The sequence below is a fragment of the Hemibagrus wyckioides genome, linkage group LG03 (genome assembly GCF_019097595.1).
Source record: "Hemibagrus wyckioides isolate EC202008001 linkage group LG03, SWU_Hwy_1.0, whole genome shotgun sequence".
NCBI lineage: Eukaryota > Metazoa > Chordata > Actinopteri > Siluriformes > Bagridae > Hemibagrus > Hemibagrus wyckioides.
The window spans coordinates 21,025,480-21,049,143 of NC_080712.1; the positions used below are offsets into that span (position 1 = coordinate 21,025,480).

Genomic DNA, 23,664 nt, shown 5'->3' on the forward strand with positions numbered 1-23,664 from the left:
AAGTCTAACAGGCTAAAAGAGGATGTTATGAGGCATATTGGCAGAGTGAAACAGTGCGCATGCGCAGTGTGGAGGTTTTAGGTTAAGTTGTGAGGTGGCAGTAAGAGCTGTGTGCAACTCGCTGATAATGCCAGAATGAAGAAAACACTTGGTTTATGAATAGTTAAATAATAGATTTAGTACAAATCTGTAAATATATACGCTACAAAATGTCTAAACGTATGGGATACGCTCCTGGTAAGTACCAATTATTTTGCCGTCGGCACATGATCACACAGACTATGAGTTTTTCCCAAACTTTAGCTAGCTAGCGAACTGAGTGGGTCGGCAAGAGGAGATAGCATCATCACGCCGTGCTGCCTATAGCTTTTAAAATATTTCAGAAGTCAATGATGTGTAATATTATTATTATTATTATTATTATTATTATTATTATATTCGTTTATTGTGTTTACTTTGTAATTAAGAACATTTTCTAGCAAGCTAGTTATATGTTCCCCTAGCCAACACATAGGTTAGCTTGTTAGCTACACAAAAGAAAAGGTCTTGCGCAGTACGCGCTAACACGTTAGACTAGTTAATTAAGCGGTTATTTATAGCACTATGACTTGTCAAAACACGATGGTTTTAGTGTGTGGTTTTCGTATGTCTTATTTCTAGTCCTTTGTTTTCTCAGGTTACTTCCGCATGCTTGATAACGCACGACTGATGCAGACCCACGTGAGTGTTTCCTGTTAACCTCTCACAGTGTTAGTTACCTGTTTTAATAAGGTTTCCTCACATAAATAGGGACTTTACCTGAAGTCCGAACAAAAAGGTATTTGTTAAAATGTTAAATAATCCTTTGTTTCTATTTCCATGTTTTTGTTTCTGTTCTATTTCTTGATGATTGATGATTGGTCTATTGAAAATGAACGGGCGGTTAAAGCAGGGGTCGCGAAGAAAACAGCACTTGGTTATACCAGGAGTCCATTGAAAATGAATTGACTGATACCTGTTTAATTTTATAGGAAGCTGTGGTCGACATAATCAATGGGAGACATACACAATACGAATTTCTAGTTAATTCCATGGCATATGGTTGTGGAATCGGTAAGCTTTAATAGTCTTTCACAGTTATGCTTTATTGTCCTTTATTTTGACCAGTCCAAAACTATCAGAGTTGTACTGATTTTGACTGTAGGTCTGGTTGTTCACAGCTTTAGAATAGTCAGAAAATCTGTGATTACTGAATGTACTGTGTAATTTTAATGTAAATATGAATTATAAAACAAATGGCGGGTGGGTGTTTGAATATCATAAGGTTCACATAATAGACCATAGGCTGTAAGGCTCTTGAAATAATTAATAATAATTAAACAAAAGTGTTATTTTTCTAGTTGATCTCACTACAGCGACTCTATCTTGGATCAGGGCCTCAAGGTCACATAGTCTAGACTCCCACCTTATGTGTGTGTTTGAAGCAGCTCCATAGATAAGATAAATGTAGAACATCTACATTTTTTCTAATATCTGTAACCATACAACTGGGTTTGCTCAATCATGAGATGGATTTGACTTTAGGGACTTTAGGTTTTTCATCCTACTAATGTTTTGTCTTTCAGGGCTTGATTACCCAGATCAAATGTACAGTTATGAGGATTTGACTGATGATGATGATGATGACGACGATGAATTTGGCAGTCAAAACAATAGATATTGTGGCTTTACTGAACACTTTCTAGATAAAGGGGTTTCCAAACAGCTGCCTGCAATAAAGTGTTATAAAACAACCAAACGCGCCACACCTGAGGTAAGTGCAGTTTTGATTATTACTGCATGCCTTGAATAGAATACTTATCGTTACACAATGAATGTAGTTAACCTGATCGTTATCATACCCAGAATTTGACTTGAGTGTGATTAGTGTGTTTCATCAAGGCTGAAAAGCAAGTTTTTTAATCAGCAAAGCCTAAAAATGTGTCTGAATCACAAGGGATATGTTGATGCAATATACTCAGTGTAAAATTCCATGTGAACATTTGAACTTGTGATAAAATATGAAACAAACATTAAGAAATTAAGTCCTTATTTAAGCATGTGAGAATGAAAAGATGATTACGTCAAACCCGTGCTAGTCATCGTTTAGGAATTAAGTTATTTTAAAAAAAAAATGAACTGACTTAGCTTTTGCCACAATTATTAAATAAGAGAATTCGCCGATCAGACATAACATTATGAGCAGTGAGAGTTGAAGTGAAAAACACTGATTATCATCTCATCATGGCACCTGTTAGTGGGTGGGATATATTAGGCAGCAAGTGAACATTTTGTCCTCAGAGCTGATGTTAGAAGCAGGAAAAATGGGCAAGCGTAAGGATTTGAGCGAGTTTGACGAAGGGCCAAATTGCGATGGCTAGACGACTGGAGCATCTCCAAAACTGCAGCTCTTGTGGGGTGTTCCCGGTCTGCAGTGGTCAGTATCTATCAAAAGTGGTCCAAGGAAGGAACAGTGGTTGGGCGGCCAAGGCACATTGGTGCACTTCAGGAGCAAAGGCTGGCTCGTGTGATCCGATCCAACAGACAAGTTACTGTTGCTCACATTGCTGAAGAAGTTAATGCTGATTCTGATAGAAAGGTGTCAGAATACACAGTGCATGATGGGTCAGGGCTGTTTTGGCTCAAAAGGGGGACCAACAGAATATTAGGCAGGTGGTCATAATGTTATGCCTGCTCGGTGTAAATGGGAAAGTAATTGTGGTCAAAAGACCAAGGTGTGATCGAAAGGAAAAAAGGTGCAGTCATCTCAAAACTGTATAAAAGGCTGGCTCACAACTGTATTAATTCAGATGATCTGCAGACATGTTGGCTTTGCTGTTTTTTTAAATTAAGTCTAATTTTTGACACCCCAAAGTCCTTGTCTTTGAAAGTATTGATTTCTGTTTAAAGAATATTTTATGCCCTTTTTAGGAGGCTGCAAAAATTGCTAAAGAACTTCTAGCTGAAGAGGAAAAACTTAAGATAAAAGCAGAAAAGAAAAAACAGAAGAAAATGGTAATGTAAACATTACACACTTACAATGCATCATAATTTCAGTGAGGGGATTGAAAATGTTTAGTTGAGTTACAAGTTACTCTTTCTGGTATACTACAGAGGCAGCGAGAAAGACGTCGGTTAGAAAAATTAGAAAAGGAAAACGGGAATAAAGATGGTGCCAAACAGGTATGCAAGATTAGTACCCAACCAGTGTTTCTCATCTATTAGTGCTTTTATTAAGGCTGTATCTTTTACAGTATGTGTATGTAAAATTTTGTTTGTACTACATAGTGTCTCACTTGCGTTTTCTTCCCATAGGATACTGGTGCTGCTGCTGCTCCAGCTTCAGTTAAATCTAAACCAACAGAAAGAGAGTGTGAAAATAAGAAGAAAACAAATAACAGTGTACCTCCTGACCCTGGCCCACAGTGCAATTCAGTAGCTACAGAGAGCAGTGACAGCTGTGATGATTTAGATGATGACGATGACGACGATGATAATGATAAAGATAGTTTAGTTGATGAACTGGAGGTTGGCTTGTTTTCTGCTTCTGTGTCTCCTTTTGCAAGAGTTTGTGTAGCACCTGCACATGTATCTAACAATCATAATCTGCAATGTATGTTTATCAATAGCTTGATATGAGCAGCTGCTTTGTGACCAATGCTGCAGCCATCGCAAAACGCAAACTTGAGCAGAAACCTAAATCTGATAGGAAAGACTGGAAAAAAGTTGGAAACGTTAAGAAGCATGGAACAGCACAAAAAAGAGATCCTCAGACTGAGGTTTGTAAAAGAACTTTTCAGAAAATTCCACTTTTTTACTTTTATTTATTTATTTTTTTACTTTAATAGCTTTTGTAATACAGTTACTCAGTTTTCTCAGTCAGATACACACTAGTCAACTTATGACACTTTTAAGTGAGCGCTATGCAGTTTTATAAACCGTGTCTATCCACAGAATGTTAAAGAAAAGGAGGCATCAGAGGAACCAGTAAAGGACAATGTTACAAAGAGCATGGAGCTGGCAGGTGTGTGTATTTTCCTGAAAATGTGTCTGTTCAGATTTTCTTTTTTAAAAAATATGTTTAGTGACCCATTTTAATTTTTTACAGTGTTGGGGAATAAATATGCTCAAACAGGAAATTTGGATATGGCTGTGAAGTATTTTACTGATGCTATAAAGCACAATCCCCAAGAAGCTAAGTAAGTAACTTCTTGAATTTGAGTATTAACACACACACACACACACTTCCAGATGTTTAGTGGCATTTCCAAAAACTAAAGATAAACCTTTTGTTGCTCTGGTTGACAGGTTGTTTGGAAATCGCTCCTTCTGTTATGAGAAAATGCAACAATACGAGAAGGCTTTAATAGATGCCGATATTGCTCTTTCACTGAACCCCTCGTGGATTAAAGGACTCTACAGAAAAGGGAAAGCATTAGTTGGGCTTAAGGTAAATTATATCTTGACAACTGACAATTTGCATAGAAACTTTTTAAGATTTACCCCTTCACATGCTGTAGCTAATGTCTTTTTTCCTCTTAGAGATACTATGAGGCTTGTTTGACCTATAAGGAAGTTTTAAAGCTTGACAGCTCCTGTACTGATGCTGCTCAAGAGCTCATGAGGGTACAGATAATGCAGTTAATGGTGAGTAACACTGGGTGCAGTTCTTTTAGTTAATAAATGTGCAGTGTGAATTGTTTGCTGCATGGTTTTGATTGAAAATAATTGATGTCCGAAGGCTTAGTGAATTTCCATTAGCAAAACCTGGTGATCAGTGGGCTCAAATATAATAGTTTTGATTACAAATGTTTTACTGATTATTAAAATATTAACTTAATACCATAAACTTAACTTTTTTTGTGTAACTTAATAGTGACCAAATTAATATACGTCTTTTGTGCTTGCCCTCTACGTGTCTGCCAGTACTATTTTGATAAAGTGTCTTTTGTTTGATATTATCTACAGGATATGGGATACACTAGAGAGCAAAGTTCAAATGCTCTGATTATACACGGAACAGTAGAAAAGGCTTTAGAAGCACTCTCTGGTTTACATGGTAATGCCCATTCTGTTTAAACTCACTGTTGTTCCCTGAAATAATATATTTTACAAACCTATTGATTATTTAAACTAAAGGCTTTTTTTTCTTGCCACATTTTCTTTGCCTAAAGGTAATATATCAACCGCTGAAGAAGTAAGAGTTTTTCCAGAGAGAAGTCCTCAACCTGTGAAAGTCCCACTCCGAACAGTCTCCCAGAACCCACCTAAAGTCAACACAGCTGTATCGCCTACCCCGTAAGAGACAACTCTTTTAGAGTAACGCTTGTCGGTGATCCACTTTGGCTTTATCTGTGAAGATTCTGAGCTGTGTCTGTGTGTGTGCTTTGACTGGCAGAGAGCTGTTTCCAGTCTGGGTTGGGGATCTTGTGCCTGCTATAACAGAATTAAAACTTCATGAGCTCTTCAGCAAGTAAGTGTCATAATCTCATACACACTGGCCAACGTTTTCTAGTTTATATTTGCTATTTGGATGCAAAATGTTTTTTTTTACCTGCCAGAAATCTGTGATTACTGTAAAGTAGAATGTATTTTGTTGAGGGAATTATTAAGAAAAAATAGTGAAAGAATTTGTCGGTGGTAACATTAGTGGAGATAATTTACTGTACTTTTTGTTTATTTTTGTATAGTTTTGGGCCAGTCCATAGTGTAAGATTATTGTCAGCAAGACGATGTGCTTTTATTAACTACACCAACAAAGAGGACTGTGAGAGAGCCATCAACGTAATGCATGTAAGTATTTTCTTGTATTTTTGTTTTTGGAGTGATTCTATATGTTTCTACCATATAAAGTCTCAAAACAACTGGCATGTACAGGGACCTGCATTTACATTACAGGTTAAAGAACAGCTTTAGAAGTCAATGTAATGAGCAAGCTAGTAATTAAAAAGAAATATTTCTCATGTTTGAAGATAGGTACAATTCCCAATTAATGTCCCCAGTTAATTAAAGATTCAGACAGTGTCGATTTTGTATATGTGAGGGTTTTATGTACTTTGTATGGGAGCCACCAATTTCCTCTGGAGAACTAAGCTATAAATCCAACTGCTGTTGAAGCTTAAAGCTGCTGACTTACCTGAAAGATGTCCTCTCAGCATGGTGCTGCAGATCTTGACTGGTGTGTCTGACTTGTTTGATTATATGTGTATGTCTATTTTAGGGCTTTCGTATAGCAGGGACTTGTCTTGCAGTTCGGTACCCTGACAGAATCCACACACATCTAGGTGTATCCAAGACTGCAACAACAGATGCAGGAAAAGTAACGTAAGTGAACACGTTTTATCACGATTCATCATTTTATGTCAGAGCTTATGGAATGGTATAAATTTACATTTATTTCTTGGTAATGAATTCAGTTCATTTATTGTTTGATGTCTCTGCAAGTATTTGTTACATGTCTGTGTTGTGTAAAATATTTTGTTCTCTAATGATTTCTTTCTCATTTGTGCAGTAAGTTTCCTGATGAGTGCTATTTCTGGAGGACAACAGGTTGTATCAAGAATAATCGGTGCCAATACAGACATGTACCAGAACACAAGGGCATTGATCGCCCAAAAGTTAAATGATAGGAAGACATAGAATTGCTAACAGTGCAAGAGCAGATTCCAGATGTTTCTCATGTCACATTTATTAATGATCATTGTCAGCTCACTAAATACATAGCAATATATGCCAAGTTATAATCACTCAAAGACGATTAACTGGCTGGAATATGGTTTTTCTTTGTTTTTTTTTGTTTTTTTTTTTAAACAAATGAGCTTCACTAGAAAGGTTAATTATGTTCTTCATTTGCTGTTAGAATCCTGGATAACTAAAACCATTATTTCTATAAAAAAGATTTGTATTACTTTTCTATCTGAAACCAGAAAGTATTGGGAATTGGTTTATCTTAAGTAGAAAATTTTAGCTATTTTCCTTGCATTTCAAAACTTATTTTATTTTCTTGATTATCAGAACTTTCAGGAGGCTTATTACTATTCAACTGGACACTTTTTAAAAAAAAATAAAATGTAAGAAACATTACAATATGGTTTTCTGTGCCCTTCTCTTATAATTTTTTAAAACTTGTCTTTATGGTTGTATTCATTACATTCTGTGCAAGTAAATGGTTGTAATCAAGTTGTCTCTGTGTGATCATTTTTCTCATGACACAATCAACCTAATGTTCCTTTATTACTTATATCAGTTTTGTGCTCATTTCTGTTTTCCATTGCATTTTAGCTGTTTGCTGTAAAAGGTACAATAAATTTGAAATAACAGTTTTCTAGTATGTTTTTGGTAAAATATGTGAAAATTTCATAAAGATCCTCCCTGCTGTTCCGCAAGGCTCTTTATGTGCATGTTTAATGCTGGATTAATTCAGAGTTAATTCTCACCTAACACCCTGGAAATCTATCATGCCTTAGCTAACATTAGACAAGTATATAGTTAATATCTTTTAACTAAATGTACTGGGGGAAAAAATATTTTCCAGACATGTGCAAGAGTATCAATTAGTCTCCTTAATCATGTGTTAGGCCAGTGTATACACACAAGGTACCAGGAAAACTTGGGAAAGGAAATTATCAATTATGAAACTTGGGAGGAGGTTTAGAATCATGCTAAAACTATCAAGTAATTATGTAAATGCAATAGAGTTAAAGAGAATACAAAGTTCAGATTTATCCCCTAATCATAGACACACTTTTAACTCCTCTTTCTCACCTACATGTCTTAAATGTGAGGCTGAAATTGGCACTGTCACTTACTGTTAATAGACAGTTTAAACTTTAATGACATGTCCAAAAGGCTATATTTGAAGCAGGTTGTTCTTTCTCCAGAGCTGTGTAATATGTGATGAAGGAAGAAATGAACAACTGGCAGTCTTTCACTGAGAAGATATCAATTCTAAATGTGCTATTTGCATTTACCTGAATATTCAAATTGATTTATTATGGAGACAAGATAGAATTGAGCAGGTAAGGGTCTTGCTCATGGACACAACCATGGCAGCTTAGCACTACTGGGATTTGAAGTCATGACCTTATCAATAGGTCAAAGCATTAACCATTGATTAACCATTTCCATAAAAGTAGGCTTAGAGGCCTGAAATGTCAGTATTCACTTATTCACTTCAGTAAACCCATTATCTTGGTCAGAGTTGTGGGGAAGGACAAAGGAGAGAAAACTGGCCAAACTGCCCACTGATCCTTCGTGCTGCCATGTCCCCAGAACTTAAGCAACACTGTTGGCACATTTCTAGTTAACCTACAAAAGATAACATACTGACACCTCTACTCTATGGGTAAAATTTATAGAATATTTATTTACATACACTGCACATAATTGCAAACATAGGTTGTCGTTGTCGTCTTTTATGTTGTTATATCTTAGATACTGCTTTCCTTTTCTGTGTCCTCTATTACATTGTGAGAGATGATAATGAGAACCCTGCTCTCTCTCCTCATGCTTATCTGTGTGAAACATAAGACCAACCTCCACCGCTGCTGAGCACCTTATTGGCTGAGGCTGAGAAGATGCTGTGTGTGTGTCTGTGAGTGCCTGCTTGTGTGTCCCATATAAAGCCTGCTGCACGCAGTATTTCTGAACTGGTGCAGTGCCGGTTCATCTCCACCGATGGTGTGCAGAACAAGGGGGACCTAGAAGGAAAACTTTGTCAAAAAATCTCCACGTTAATATAAAAAAACGCAACTTAAAAATTCATCATCATGAGTTTAATTTCCTCCTCCTCACTGATCCGGCGCTGGGACAACCATTCCAGCCCCTACCGCCTCTCCCAGATGTCCTTCACTCCCTCACGACGGCTGCTGAAGTCCGAGCCTTTGCGCTGCTGGGAGCCAAATGAGCTGAGTGTGGTATGTGCAGAGCTGGTGGGACTGAGAGCTCAGGAAAGAGAAGAGTTAGTGGGGCTGAATGACCGCTTTGCCTCCTACATCGAGAAGGTGCGTCGTTTGGAGCAGCAGAATCGGATGCTCATGGTGCAGCTGGAAGCCCTGCAGGGAATGCAGACTCAGCCATCTCGGCTGCAGCAGCTGTATAGGCAAGAGGCACAGGATCTCCGCCAGCAGCTGCACCATGAGACTCAGGACAAGGAGCACACAGAGGTGCGCAGAGACAAGCTGCGAGTGGAGCAGGAGCAACTGGAAAAGCGCTGGCAGGAGGAGGTCCGACAGCGTGAGAGGGCTGAGGATGAGCTGCAGCATGCAAGAGACGAGGCAGACAGGACAGCAATGTTGACCTGTGATGCCGAGGTGAAAGTGAATTCTTTGGCGCAGGAGTTGGCCTTTCTGAAGCAGGTGTTCGCAGAAGAGCGGGAGGGGTTGAAGGTGCAGCTGCAGGTGTCCAGTCTCATCACAGAGCCAGATGTGAGCAGACCAGACCTCTCAGCCGCCCTGAGAGAGATCCGTGCACAGTATGAGAGCCTGGCCAGGCGCAACATGCAAACCGCCGAAACCTGGTACCAGGGAAAGGTGGCCAATGTGGCACAAGTAACCGATAAGCAGCAGGAGGCTGTGCGCTTGGTGCGCGAGGAAACGGCCAAGCACCGTCAGCTGCTGCTGGCTTGCTCCACTGAGGTTGAAACTCTGAAGAGTGTTATCAACTCGCTTAATGCTCAGCTCAGAGAACTAGAGGAGACACAGAGTGAGGAGGTTGCCAAGTATCAGGTACTTTACAAATCACTGGCTGAGGTCATTCTATACTGACTAACACATTATACCGTTACTACAGTTCTTCTCCACCAAAAATATTTTGGTGATTCAGACAGAAGTGGTATAACGGAACAGTAGAAAAGCATAGAGCTATGTGTAGAAGAGCAATATTGATACTTCTCACAATTAAAGCACTTGTTAACACAAATCTTTCTTTCTGCCACAATATATTACCCAAAAAAAGGTAGTGCATTGTGCATAGATCCTGAGGCAGACTGCTGACTCATTCTTACTGCTAACTTACTGCTGATAGATGACCGAATTACTTTACCAACACTACACGGACTGTAAATGTCATTTTCTCTCTCTCTCTCTCTCTCTCTCTCTCTCTCTCTCTCTCTGTCTCTCTCTCTGTCTCTCTCTATTTATGTATGTATGATATATATGTCTATGAGAGAGAGGAGAGAGAGATTTTTTTGAAAACTATCACAGACCTTTAAAACAATTCCAGCACCAGAACACGAGCATTTTGTTGCATATTTGACTGCCTGCATGTTTGTGTATGGATGGTCTTTGCTCTGCAGCATTTTTTTGTTTGCTCTGCAGGGGAGGATAAGTCATCTGGAGAGGGATATTGCTGAGGCTAAAGAGGAGATGTCACGCTACTTGAAGGAATACCAAGATCTGTTGAACGTAAAGATGGCCCTGGACATTGAAATTGCAGCATACAAGTAACACAATACTCCCACAGCCTCCCATATTAATAGCACTAATAAATCAGTCATATAATTTAATTTAATTTTTAATGTTTGAATAGTAATGTAGATAATGTAGAAAAAAAGAATCTAACCCCAGTACTGAATTACTCTTACAGAAAAGCCCTTTAGTCTTCCATGCTGTGCCCTTTCTGATTTTATTCTGTACTTTTGTTCATGCAGGCAGCTGCTTGAGGGGGAGGAGATTCGGCTGACATACTGCTCTGTGCCTGTTCTGGCGTAAACCCTAACCTATTAATACCCTTTCAAAATTTCCATCAACCATAACCCATCGATGCTGATCCTTTATTCACATCAAACCATGCAACTCTTGACGTTTAACACACTGTTCTAGCCTCATAGAATATGTAAACGTATTGGATAATGCTTGCCCCTTAACCCAGGGGTCTCCAATTTTGTCTACAAAGAGCCAATGTGACTGTAAGATTTTCATATCAGTTAAGCTGGATTAAATAGGTATGTTTAGGTATGACCCTTTTTGGCTGGAAAGAATGTCTGCAGCCACTCCAACTTTAATCCTAATTGTCCAAACCCCAAACTATGTTGCTCCTAAACTAAGACCTAAACCCACATTATGACACCTAACCATATATTCCCATTACCAGCATCACTAATTTAAAGATAAATGAGCCCTTGTGTCACACAAGAGGTAAACCAGGATCTTCCCCCTTCTTCTTCACACTAAATGAAACAAGGCCACCATGGAGAGAACATGAAGTTCAGCACTTGCCCAGTCAGAGTTTAATATCCTCATGTTGGTGAATTGTCACTCCTCAGTTCTTCTCCAAGTGCCAATCATGACTGGTGATCAAGTCCCTTCTGTACAAACTATTAACCAGTCGTTTGTGAAAGTGGATTCTTTTCTAAACCAGTCTTGCATTAGGTAGAAAAGTACTGAGGTAGTGACTTAGTTTTGACCCAAAATTCACCAACAGGATGTTACTCTACACAGCGACTCTAAGTGTAGTAAGTAAGCAAAACTGAATGGTTTGTCAAGCCATTCAGAGCTGCAGCACCTCATTTGCTTATTGTTCACATTTCTAGATAACTTTTAGTCTTCATACTAATATTGTGAGCAGTGGTTGCTTCAGTAATAGAAAAGTATTTTACTTAATAGAAATATCTTGACTAGAAATGTCAAACATTGTTACTGAAGAATCATTAGCTAGAATAATTGTGTTTATCCTTATCAGACACTACAGTAGTGAATCTGTGTGCTTTCATATGCTTCTGTTACATCTGCCCATCAATGTGAAACTAAGTTAATTGCTAGTGGGTCAAACAACTAGCAGAGAAGTAACCGGCATCAGTATCGTCTGTGCTGTAGTCTGTACCTCTGCTCCTAAAAACAATACCTACTGAATAAAACAAATACAAAACTCATTGTACAGCGTATGTATTTTTTTTTTACTGACATTTTTTTAACTGAAAAATTATACTGCAAAATTTCTCAATAATTGTTTCAAGAGTGTCATTCAAATAATTATATATGTCATTATTTTAATTATATTATATTTGTACTGTGCATGTCATCCCACACACCCTCTCCTAACATATTTAGCACTGATGAGTTTGAATAGAAGTATATAGAATATTTATCCTGATGATATAAGAAGATGATTTAAGACTTAAATATGTATAACCTGTATTCAGGGTATAGGAATATTTATACATGTATAGCCTGGTTTTAACGGGTATCTAATAGCTACAAATAATTATGGATCACAGACAATCCTCCTAAAAAGAATCATGCAGGTGTCTGTATAATTAAGAATTAAAAACAACCATATACATTGATCAGGCATAACATTATGAGCACTGACAGGTGGAGTGGATAACAGTCATCATGAAGTGGATATCTCCTCATCATGGCACCTGTTAGTGGGTGGGATATATTAGGCAGCAAGTGAACATTTTGTCCTCAAAGTTGATGTGTTAGAAGCAGGAAAAGTGGGCAAGTGTAAGGATTTGAGTTTGACAAGGGCCAAATTGTGATGGCTAGATGACTGGATCAGAGCATCTCCAAAACTGCAGCTCTTGTGGGGTGTTCCCGGTCTGCAGTGGTCAGTATCTATCAAAAGTGGGCCAAGGAAGGAACAGTGGTGAACTGGTGACAGGGTCATGGGCGGCCAAGGCTCACTGATGCACTTGGGGAGCAAAAGCCGATCTGTACCACCTACCTGACCATGTACACCCTTTTTAAATGAAATGGTATTCCCTCATGGCTGTGGCCTCTTTCAGTTGGATAATGTGTTGTGCCATGAAGCAAAAATGCTTCAGGAATGGTTTGATGAGCACAACGAGGTTGAGGTGTTGACCTGGCCTCCAAATTCCCCAGCTCTCAATCCAGATGAGCATCTGTGGGATGTGCTGAACAAACAAGTCCGATCCATGGAGGCCCCACCTCACAACTTACAGGACTTAAAGGATCTGCTGCTAACATCTTGGTGTCAGATACCACAGCACACCTTCAGGGATCTAGTGGAGTCCATGCCTCGATGGGTCAGGGCTGTTTTGGCAGCAAAAGGGGACCAACACAATATTAGGCAGGTGGTCATAATTTTATGCCTGATCTGTGTATTACAATACCTTAAAATTAAAAATTGTTGTTGCGTTTCATTACGAAGGTTTACCTTTATGTATTCTGTTAACCGATTTCCTCCCATGCATTTGGATCATTAACATCAAGAAGCAGCACTGCAGCCCTGTCAAACCCACTGCTCAGCATCATTAATGATATTTTCTCTTCATCAAGAGCGTGTGTAAATGCAATCAAGCAATGATCCCCCCTAAATGCTTATGCTGTGATTCTCAGTGGATTATGTTTAGTTTATTGGCAACGGACGTATGAAATGCAGCATTTTTTGGTGCATCTTGCAGTTTTATATATGACCATTAGAAGGCACTACATCACTCCTGCTCAGTCAGAAGAAGAAGAAGAAGAAGAGAAAGCATTTCCTCTGTGAAAGGTCTCGAGCATGGCGACCTCTTGTCACAGGTTCAATGTTACAGAGCCGCGCTGATTGTAGTAATAGCTCTGTTTATATTCGGGTCTGACCTCATGCACCACGTTAGCGGTTTTTAATCCAACAGACATAAGAGTATAAAATGTTTTCAGCTGTAGTACGGAGCCGTATTCCGGTGTCTTTCGTGCTGTCCCCTCGGTTTGGTGTTGTGGTGGAGAGTGTGCGGGGCAGGAAGTCCCGCACTGACCCGAAAGCCAAGTCCAAAGCGGGCCGAATCAAGACCCCGCCCCCGGTGGACCCTGTGGAGATGGTGGTGCTGAAGGAGCGCTACACTGAGTACAACCTCATCATGAGGGCGCTTAGGTAAAGACTGACACACAGCAGCATGCTGAACACACACCACACCTCACTCACAGAGTGCCACAAGATCAACTACTTTGGTCATAGGTTTTGTTTCTTTTTGTGAATCCATCATTTTTTAAGCTGTCAGTCTGTTTGTCTATAGAAATCTGATTTGAAGTATTTCATTATCTTGTGTATAACAAGCACAGCACAAATTATTAACTTGCATGTTGTTCCTCAAAACTAGACATAATTCAGAACCCAAAGACAATATAAAACCTTAAATCATTCTTAGATTTTTACTTTTTTTTTTTTTTTTAAATAGAGCATCCTCAGAAGACGTACATACTACACACACACATGCACTATATTGCAGAAAGTTTTGGGACACCCCTCCAAATCACTGAACCAGGGGTTATTTTTCAGGGGTTGAGCTTGGCCCCTTAGTTCCAGTGAAAGGAACTCTTAATGCTTCAGCATGCCCAGACAATTTCATGCTCCCAACTTTGTGGGACCAATTTGGGGATGACCCCTTCCTGTTCCAACATGACTGTACACCAGTGCACAAAGCAAGGTCCATAAAGACATGGATGAGGGAGTTTGGTGTGGAGGAACTTGAATGTCCTAACCTCAAGCCGATAGAACACTTTTGGGGTGAATTCGATTGGAGACTGCGAGCCAGGTAAAAACTGGGACAGCTGCATTTACATGCACATGAATGTAATATGGAGTTGGCCTGCCCTTTGCAGCTATAACAGCTTCAAATCTTCTGGGAGGGCTTTCCAACAGATTTAGGAGTGTGTTTATGGGAATTTTTGACCATTCCACTAGAAGCGCATTTGTGAGGTCAGACACTGGTGTTGGACGAGAAGGTCCGGCTCGCAGTCTCCGCTCTAATTCATCCCAAAGGTGTTCTGTAGGGTTGAGGTCAGAACACACATGCTCATGTTGTAAGTGTTCCTAATGCGATTATTGAACTGTCTGATTCCTTGGGGTTAGAATCTAAATCTTGTGGTGCTAGTAATAATAGTTCTGTACCCTTTTGCTGCCTGCTTGGAGAATGCAGAACATTGGATGTGCTGTGATCGTTGGCACACAGTAGCTGTTCCATCTTTATCATCCTCTTCTGTGTTCATAATCATTCCCTGGTTCATACTCATTACAATGTACTTTATAGAAAGAAAGTAAACTGAGGTACTTCAGCTGGGACTGGGTGCTGCTGCGGCCTGGTAAGATGGAGATTGCGGGCGACTCAGGGTGGCTAGCAAGGCTCTCCAAGCCCACTCTGATGTAAAGGCCAATATTTATTTTGTACCGGCCAGCAAGCAAGAGCTATTTTTTTTCAGTAGTGTGAGACGTTGACAGCAGGGGTCTTATATTGAAGGCATTAAAACAGTGCCCAGGTAGTGTCATCAACCAAGGGGATGCTGGGCAGTGCCAGGGCCTTCTACTGCAACCTCTTCCAATAAAGGCATTCGGAGGAATACTTCAAGGCTGGGTTTCTGGTGATACTTTTATATTTTAGCTCTCTGTTTCAGTACATTTTAGTTGAAAAGAAACATTTAAAATGGCAGGGTATCACCAGGGAAGATACTCAGCACCTAGTCTGATTTTAGACAGTCGGTATTTAAAATATTCAAGCAAATACTAAACCTGTCAATACTGATTATGGTTGGAACAACGCAACAGCACTGCTTTTCCCAAAACTTTTGCACAGTCTTTACTGACAAATATATTGTACTATTTGTAACGAAACATGATAACATGTTTAAAACAGCATCCATAAACAATTCTTTGAACATGTTGTGATAGTCTTGTATTATAAAATCCTTTTTCATAAATAAATTACAACAATCTGAACGAGTAAACCATGTCACTAACAAATGAAGACATAATTATTTTTTTTTTTTAAATGATAGAATTCTTGAATTGTTACTAGTTATATTACTGATACACCATGCTATCGATGTATTCATTGATGGAGAATTCAAAACACTTGTACGTCGTTGGAAAAGAGCATCTGCCAATAAATGTAATACTTCATTCGTTAATTCACTACATCACAGACACTGTGCATAGTCATACAACTATGCATTTACTTCAGCATTCAATTGGGGTAACCAAATAGATGAATTCATCAAGCTTTGTAATGTGTCCAATTATTTATGGTCTTTGGAAAAAAAATGGGCATCCATGATTTCCTTCATCTAGATATAGATTAAAGTAAAGATGAAATTCTGCGTGTGCTTCAGTACAAGGCCAAACAACAACAGATATTTTCAGGGTATTTCATGACTGTCTATCTGCGTGTGTAGGTTACAGTTTAAAGAGGAAATGCTGAGGAAGCGCTATGAGGAAGAGACTGGCTCTTTAGCAGAAGAGAGAGCCAAACAGGAAGCTGAGGAACACAGATCATTAATGGCCTGGAATGATGCAGAAAACCTCAGATTACGAAAAATACGGTAAGACAGATAAATTCAAAACACTATCACAACATGCACCGACCTTTTCTCAGCAGCAATTAAACGTGTGTATTGTGCCCTCTAGTGAGCTGCGTGTGCAGGCAGAGACTGCGGCTGCTGAACAGAGGAGGAAAGAGGCAGCGATTTTGTGTGAACAAAAGCTTGAGAATTACATAAAAGAAAAACAGAAAGAAATCCTCCAGCTGCAGGTGGGAAGATCACACAAATAAGATGCAAATATGTGAAAATGATGCAAATATGTGAAACACGCGTACATTTACTTTATCTCTTTTTCAGGAAGAGGCAAAGAACTTTATTACACTGGAAAATTTGGATCAGCGGATTGAGGAGGCATTAGACAACCCCAAAAGCTACAACTTTGCTATAAATAAAGAAGGAAAAGTGGTCAAACGAACTGTGCTTCAATAAGAAACAGTGATCAAAACATCAGGATTAAAGAGACTGAAAATGATGCATGTCTGTTTCCTTGCTCTATCCAACCTATGTAACTTTAAGTGTCCACTTTAAAGATGTTACTTTGTTTTCCTAAGTAAACGTTTAATTGTGTTTCAGTTATATACATTTATGTCATGTATTTTGTGTGGAAATGATTGTGGTTAAGAACTCAGTTTTTTAAAATGTCCCCAATGAAGTTGGAAGCCCTGCTGCAGCATGTGGATCTGTTTCTGAGGGGTCCTGAGGACTCGCTTCACTGCACGCTCTCATGTCTTCACTATATACACAACTAAACTACATTTAACCAGGTTTGCATCTGATGCAAGTCCAATTTTAGACTACCTTTAATTAATTCTTAGGACCAAGACTCCAAAGCGTGATTGTGAAGAATTTTAAACATTATATTATAACAGGTGCTGCTAAATTCTGAAAAATGCAATATGTTGGCTGTTTCAGTTGTTTTCTATCATCTACATAACCAGCAGTTAACTACAAGTGTTTTTCCAAATGTTTTGGCTTAACCTTAATAAATGCCAGCATTCCCTTAACTACAAGATGATGGCTGCTAAACGTCAGCAATTACTCAGCTCTCTGTGTCATAGCAACATGGTGACGTGTATGCAGTTCAGGCACAGTGTCATTTGGTGTAACAAGACACTGACATGAGGAGGATTTTTACTTTCATCGATCAAACCCTGGGTGTTGATGTAACTACTAATAAATATTACCTAGAAAATTATACTGTAGCTAACTAACCTTAATCAGATTTTTCCAAGTTAAGCAAGTGAGGTAATGTATTTTATGTTTTGAAATGTGCTCATTCTAATCTTCTTTTATAATACAACGCAATTCATAGCAGTTTAACCTTTATACACTATATTGGCAAAAGTTTTGGGACATCTGCCTTTACATGCACATGAATTTCATATGGAGTTGGCCTGCCCTTTGCAGCTCTAACAGCTTCAGCAGTTAGTTGTGAGGTCAGACACTGATGTTGGACGAGAAGGTCTGGCTCACAGTCTCTGCTCTAATTCATCCCCAAGGTGTTCTTTCGGGTTCTTTCAGGACTCTGTGCAGTTCCTCCACACCAGACTTGTTCATCCATGTCTTTATGGACCTTGCTTTGTGCACTGGTGTACAGTCATGTTGGAACAGGAAGGGGTCATCCCCAAACTGTTCCCACAAAGTTAGGGGCATGAAATTGTCCAAAATGTCTTGGTATGCTGAAGCATTAAGTGTTCCTTTCACTGGAACTAAGGGGCCAAGCCCAACCCCTGAAAAACAACACCTGAATTCAATGATTTGGAGGGGTGTCCCAAAACTTTTTGCAAGATAGCGTGATCACAAATATTGCACAACAGTCCTATATGGATAACAGGATTGTTGCAATATTGCTTTTATGTCATTACATTTTCCTCTAAACTGCTATAGAATTTGTGCAGTCCTGCCACAGACTATTACATTTTAGATCGATGCATTAAATAATATTCATGAGCCTTGGGCTGCATTTCCTCTTTCAAACCAAATTAATACGGAATATTAAAAAAAAAAAAAGATGTATCTAAATAGAGATCACTCAAACACTGTCCCTCGGGTCAGACTGGCACGAGCCCCTCCTGACGTACAAATTCCTTCTTGTTTATAACCGGACGTGAGTACGCATGCGCACTTCAGAGACTTCCGGAGCACGAACTATGTGGAGATAGCACGAATTACGGCAAGGCTTTGATCGTGAGTTTCATTTGATGAAGTTGGTTGGTGAAATTTCCCCAGGGAAAAAATTTCAGAATAAGGACTTTATGAAAAATATTAGTTGTCAAACGGGCTGCAAAGTTTCCTGAGAAGTTATCTCATATCTGATGCAATATGGCAACAACACATCGTCCACTCTTACGGATAATCACATGCCTCCAAGAGAGGGGACATCATGTGAAGTTCTCGCCTGTAGGATTTGTACGATATTTATCCAGCACATGTCCAGAGAATCAGACTGCAGGAAGCACACCCATCTTCAGAGCTCCAGGTTCGGGTAGAGGACAGGAAGGCGGTGGTGCTGGTGGTGGATCATCTCGGACATGTCTCCTCGGAGCTGCGGCGTTAGGACTGGGGATGAGTGCTCTGTACAGTGTTATAAAGCAGCGGGATAAAGAGCTGTCCATGAGGACACGACCTCTCACCAACACTCTACTCCACTACCTCATACCTACAGCCCATTGTGCTTCTCCATACAAAGGCGACGGTCCGCGGTATAAGTACAACTTTATTGCAGATGTCGTGGAGAAGTCAGCGCCTGCTGTAGTTTACATTGAGATATTAGGACGGTGAGTTTGACTCCAGACTGCATTAATAAATCCAACATTTATAAAAGTTACCACAGTGTGGGTATGGGTGTAGCAGGTAGAGCAATCTGCCCTCTATTCTGAACACATTAGTACTTCAGTTAATGTATTCAGTAGTATTATTGTTCATGTACACTATATTGACAAAAGTTTTGGGACACCCCTCCAAATCATTGAATTTAGGAGTTGGCTCGGCCCCTTAGTTCCAGTGAAAGGAACTCTTAATGCTTCAGCATACCGGGACATTTTGGACAATTTCATGCTCCAAACTTTGTGGGAACAGTTTGAGGATGGCCCCTTCCTGTTCCAACATGACTGCACACCAGTGCACAAAGCAAGGTCCATAAAGACATGGATGAGAGAGTTTGATGTGGAGGAACATGACTGGCCTGCACAACTTGACTTGAGTCCAGACTTCAACCTGTTAGAACACCTATGGGATGATGTAGAGCGGAGACTCCGAGTCAGACCAAAACTGGGACATCTACCTTCACATGCACTTGAATGTAGTATGGAGTTAGCCTGCACTGTGCAGCTAAAGCAGCTTCAAGTCTTCTGGAAAGGCTTTCCACAAGGTTTAGGAGTGCGTTTATGGGAATTTTTGACTATTCCTCTAGAACAGGGGTGTCCAATCTTATCCAGAAAGGGCCGGTGTGGTTGCAGGTTTTCATTGCAACCAAGAAGAAGCTACACCTGATTCCAACTGGCTAATCAACTGATCTTGGCTTTCAGTAGACTCAGGTGTAGTTTCTGCTCAGTTGGAATGAAAACCTGCACCCACACTGGCCCATTGCGGGTAAGATTGGACACCCCTGCTCTAGAAGCACATTTGAATATGGACCTTGCTTTGTGCACTGGTGTGCAGTCATGTTGGAACAGGAAGGGGCCATCCTCAAACTGTTCCCACAAAGTTGGGAGCATGAAATTGTCCTGTAACTAAGGGGCCAAGCCCAAATGTCCAAAATGCCTTGGGATGTTGAAGCATTAAGAGTTTTTTTCACTGGAACTAAGGGTCTAAGCCCAACCTAAAAAAACAACACCTGAATTCAGTGATTTGGAGAGGTGGCCCAAAACCTTTGGCAATACGGTGTATTTCGTGTTTACAAAATCATTTGATTATCTAAACTATAAAGCCAAAAGTTTGTGGACACCTGACCATCATGCCCTGGCATCTTTCCCAAACCTTTTTAACTTGTAAGCACACAATTGTACAGAATGTCTATGTACAGAATGTCTTTATATTTAATATTTACCTTCACTTGAATTAAGAGTAAAGCACCAAACAAGGTTCATTAAGACATTCCCTGTATCCCAGTTCGTTTTCTGTCTGTCCTAAATAATAGCAGTAGAGATCAGAATTAGTGTGTCCCAAATAGTAGTATATTGAAATGAGCATCTTATTGCCCACAACTCCTTGTGAAGGGATGAGTTGTTTTGGGTTGGTAGGTAGGAAAATAAATGGAAAAATTAATCAAGGAAATAGTAAATTAAATTATATATAAGTAATAATGAAGGAAGAAAAGGTGAAATACAATGCAAAATTTGTTTGTGGTGACAAGTGTGAATAAACAGGCAACAGCATGTTAGTATGTCCCAGTATTTGAATACTTGCTACACACTCAAATACATGTACTTTTCCTTCACAAAAAATAGTACATACTTAATGTATAATTTAAATTGGCCTACAAAATTGGTTTGCTGAGGTAAAAGAACCAGGCCTGAGCGGCCTGACCTCAACCCCACTGAACATGTTTGGGATGAACAGGAATGCTGCAGGCTTTTTCCCCCCATCATCAATGCCTGACAACACTAATGTTCACGTGGCTGAATGAGCACAAATCCCCACAGCTACATTTCAAAACCTAGTGGAAAGCCTTCCCAGAAGTGTGGAGGTTATTATAACAGCAAAGGGGGCTCAATCTGGAATGGGATGCTCAAAAGTCATGCATGACTGCAAAAATCAGACAAATTCAAAATGTTCTTAAACTTAAGAAAACTTGGTTTTAGAGTATTATTAACACGATAATACACAACACCAGTCATAAGCAAATGGTAAAATTACAACATTAGATCTTTGTGAATCCCAGTATACAAAAGGTATTTTTGGTGTTATGTTCGATTCTTTGTCTTATTATATTTCCCTAGATGTAGCCAAATGTGTGCACTCAATTGAATAATTGCATTGAATTATGAGTGTAATGGTTAAAAAAGCCTTGTTTATATCAGTGAGAATTTATTGATTTAAATTCAATAAGATTAAATAGCTTTACTGTCTCATATCACAAAGCCTGAGCTCACACTGGTTATCATTTCCTAACAGGCATCCATTCTCTGGTCGTGAGATCCCTATTTCTAATGGCTCTGGCTTCATCATCAGTGCTGATGGCCTCATAGTGACCAATGCCCATGTTGTAGCCAACAAGCGTGGGGTTCGTGTCAAACTGGCCAACGGCGAGACGTACAATGCCACTGTACAAGATGTGGATCAGGCTGCGGACATTGCAACAATTAAAATCAATGCCAAGGTAGCACCGATGATACTGTGATTGTTACTGATGGTACAAGAATAGAAGTATGTCCTTGTTACAGCTTATGCTTAGAAGTATTTATTATCCTCATTGTCTTTGTCACTGATATTTGGTTCTTCTGTTGTTTTCAGAATCCCTTGCCCACGTTGCGTCTTGGGCAGTCGTTAGATGTACGTCAGGGGGAGTTTGTGGTTGCCATGGGGAGTCCCTTTGCTCTGAGGAACACCATCACTTCTGGAATAGTTAGTTCAGCTCAGAGAGGCAGCAAAGAACTGGGCCTGTCCAATGGCGACATGGACTACATACAGACTGATGCCGCCATAGATGTGAGTATGCACCAAATTGCCCACTTTAGATATCATGTTTGTATCTCTAAGTGTGTAAAAACATAATGCAAAACCTTCTGATTTATTTACTGCTTTGGGCCTTTACAGTTTGGGAATTCAGGTGGTCCACTTATTAATTTGGTAAGTTCCTACCATAAGACCTACCTTAAATAATATTATCACTGTATCACAAACTCAGATCAAATGTTTTTTTTACTCTCAGGATGGTGAGGTGATTGGTATTAATACTATGAAGGTGACTGCTGGGATTTCTTTTGCCATTCCCTCTGACAGACTTCGTCTTTTCCTTGAGCGTGCTGCTGATAAAAAGAGTAAGATGCATCATTTTCCTCATTCTTTGCCATCATTCGTGACAACACTTTTGGATCTCTCACTGCTCTTGTGTTGTTTACAGGTTCTTGGTTCAGTGGCTCTGAAACTAAACGGCGCTACATAGGAGTGATGATGTTAACACTAACACAGAGGTAACCTGATCTATCAGTGCTCATTAGAAACACAAACACAGCTGCAACAGCTCCAGTCATTCTCGATGTCTTTATTATTCTTTAGTATAATTGCTGAGTTGAAGATGCGTGATCCCTCGTTCCCTGATGTAACACATGGAATCCTCATCCATCGCGTCATCACTGGCTCTCCAGCCAACAGGTCAGCAGATTAAAATGGTGTCACTGATCACACACACTGTCAAATTTAATACTGTTTGTAAACAATTCCAAATTCAGTGCCTTATCTGAGGAAAGTTTACTCTCATTTTTCACCTGATTTAACATTCTGCTTTTTCATTTATTTTCTTGAGTATGGTTTGACATCACACTACTCAGAAATAAAATGAATGAAGTCACAGAGATCAAAGATTTTCTTCATTCTGATGTTTGACGGGAACAATAACTGAACCGTTGCATTCTTGCACTGCACTGCTGCCACATGCATGAATGTGCAGATATATTGGTGTTCCGAATAAAGGGGTGTGTTTGTGTATAAAAATGTGCCTAGAGCTAGCTTGTGGAATATGTTTTATAATATCATGTTTTCACGTAAACCCTTTGTGTTTTTTTTTTATCTTTGTCAGAGCGGGTATGAAACCTGGTGACATTGTGGTGGAAGTCAACGGGAAAAAGGTGAACACATCAGAAGAAATCTACAATGCAGTACGGACAAGTGACAGCATCAACATGGTGGTGCGCAGAGGTCAAGACCTCCTGATGCTGCACATTTCCCCTGAGTTCACAGAATAACAGAAAACAGACACAGTATTTTGCCTTATGGAAAAATTGCAGACAAGAAATATACAAAGAGGAAGATTTTTTTTTTTTTTTTTTTTAAAAAGTTAGCATATTCTGAAGGGATGTTAGATGACTAGACTTGAGCATATGTTAACATTTAATTCATTTTTATTTAATTTCATGTCACATGCCCAATGGTTCACAGGATTCATTTTCTCTCTGTTATTGTGGCTTGTTGAAACAATGATGTGATGGGGCAGATGTGCATATATATACAAGTTTCAGACAGTATATATATTGGAATCACAGTTAAAAATGTGAGACATTAAACAAGCAAAGCTTGCAAAGTTTTTGAAAAGGCATCCATGTATAAATGATTCGTACATATAGCCACGGAAATGATGCCATGACCACATTAGAGCCTTAGACGTGGGAATAAAATTGTGGTGTGTTTAATGTTTAACACTTGTTTGAGAAAAATCATGTCAACACATCAG

At 39.4% G+C, this 23,664-nt stretch overlaps 4 protein-coding genes across 6 annotated transcripts; all 4 read left to right on the forward strand.

The window, feature by feature from the left end:
• Window positions 1-67: 67 nt before the first annotated feature.
• si:dkey-33c12.4 (uncharacterized protein LOC560112 homolog) lies at window positions 68-7,174 on the forward strand. 3 transcript variants are annotated; one of them, XM_058385449.1, is made up of 18 exons: window positions 68-237; window positions 677-817; window positions 1,011-1,092; window positions 1,605-1,792; window positions 2,950-3,033; window positions 3,133-3,201; window positions 3,334-3,546; window positions 3,648-3,797; window positions 3,973-4,042; window positions 4,127-4,217; window positions 4,327-4,468; window positions 4,561-4,665; window positions 4,987-5,077; window positions 5,193-5,316; window positions 5,417-5,491; window positions 5,709-5,811; window positions 6,239-6,342; window positions 6,530-7,173. In XM_058385449.1, the coding sequence occupies exons 3-18, from the start codon at window positions 1,071-1,073 to the stop codon at window positions 6,642-6,644; spliced, it is 1,746 nt and encodes a 581-aa protein (XP_058241432.1). In that variant the 5' UTR covers window positions 68-237; window positions 677-817; window positions 1,011-1,070; the 3' UTR covers window positions 6,645-7,173. The 3 variants fall into 3 exon arrangements, with proteins under 3 accessions (XP_058241432.1, XP_058241431.1, XP_058241435.1); XM_058385448.1 differs by having other exon boundaries at window positions 677-720; XM_058385452.1 differs by lacking the exon at window positions 1,011-1,092 and having other exon boundaries at window positions 677-720; window positions 6,530-7,174.
• A 1,481-nt stretch (window positions 7,175-8,655) lies between these two features.
• Window positions 8,656-11,887, forward strand: neff2 (neuronal intermediate filament family member 2). Its single transcript, XM_058385484.1, has 3 exons — window positions 8,656-9,743; window positions 10,335-10,459; window positions 10,667-11,887. Exons 1-3 carry the CDS (start codon window positions 8,787-8,789, stop codon window positions 10,725-10,727), a joined length of 1,143 nt encoding a protein of 380 aa, XP_058241467.1. The 5' UTR covers window positions 8,656-8,786; the 3' UTR covers window positions 10,728-11,887.
• Window positions 11,888-13,441: 1,554 nt separating this feature from the next.
• Window positions 13,442-16,850, forward strand: mrps26 (mitochondrial ribosomal protein S26). Its single transcript, XM_058385516.1, has 4 exons — window positions 13,442-13,833; window positions 16,128-16,274; window positions 16,360-16,483; window positions 16,572-16,850. Exons 1-4 carry the CDS (start codon window positions 13,613-13,615, stop codon window positions 16,701-16,703), a joined length of 624 nt encoding a protein of 207 aa, XP_058241499.1. The 5' UTR covers window positions 13,442-13,612; the 3' UTR covers window positions 16,704-16,850.
• Window positions 16,851-18,383: 1,533 nt separating this feature from the next.
• LOC131350362 (serine protease HTRA2, mitochondrial-like) lies at window positions 18,384-23,528 on the forward strand. The gene is made up of 8 exons (XM_058385478.1): window positions 18,384-19,051; window positions 21,390-21,594; window positions 21,729-21,923; window positions 22,032-22,064; window positions 22,147-22,255; window positions 22,339-22,408; window positions 22,494-22,589; window positions 23,014-23,528. The coding sequence occupies exons 1-8, from the start codon at window positions 18,597-18,599 to the stop codon at window positions 23,177-23,179; spliced, it is 1,329 nt and encodes a 442-aa protein (XP_058241461.1). The 5' UTR covers window positions 18,384-18,596; the 3' UTR covers window positions 23,180-23,528.
• Window positions 23,529-23,664: the final 136 nt, after the last annotated feature.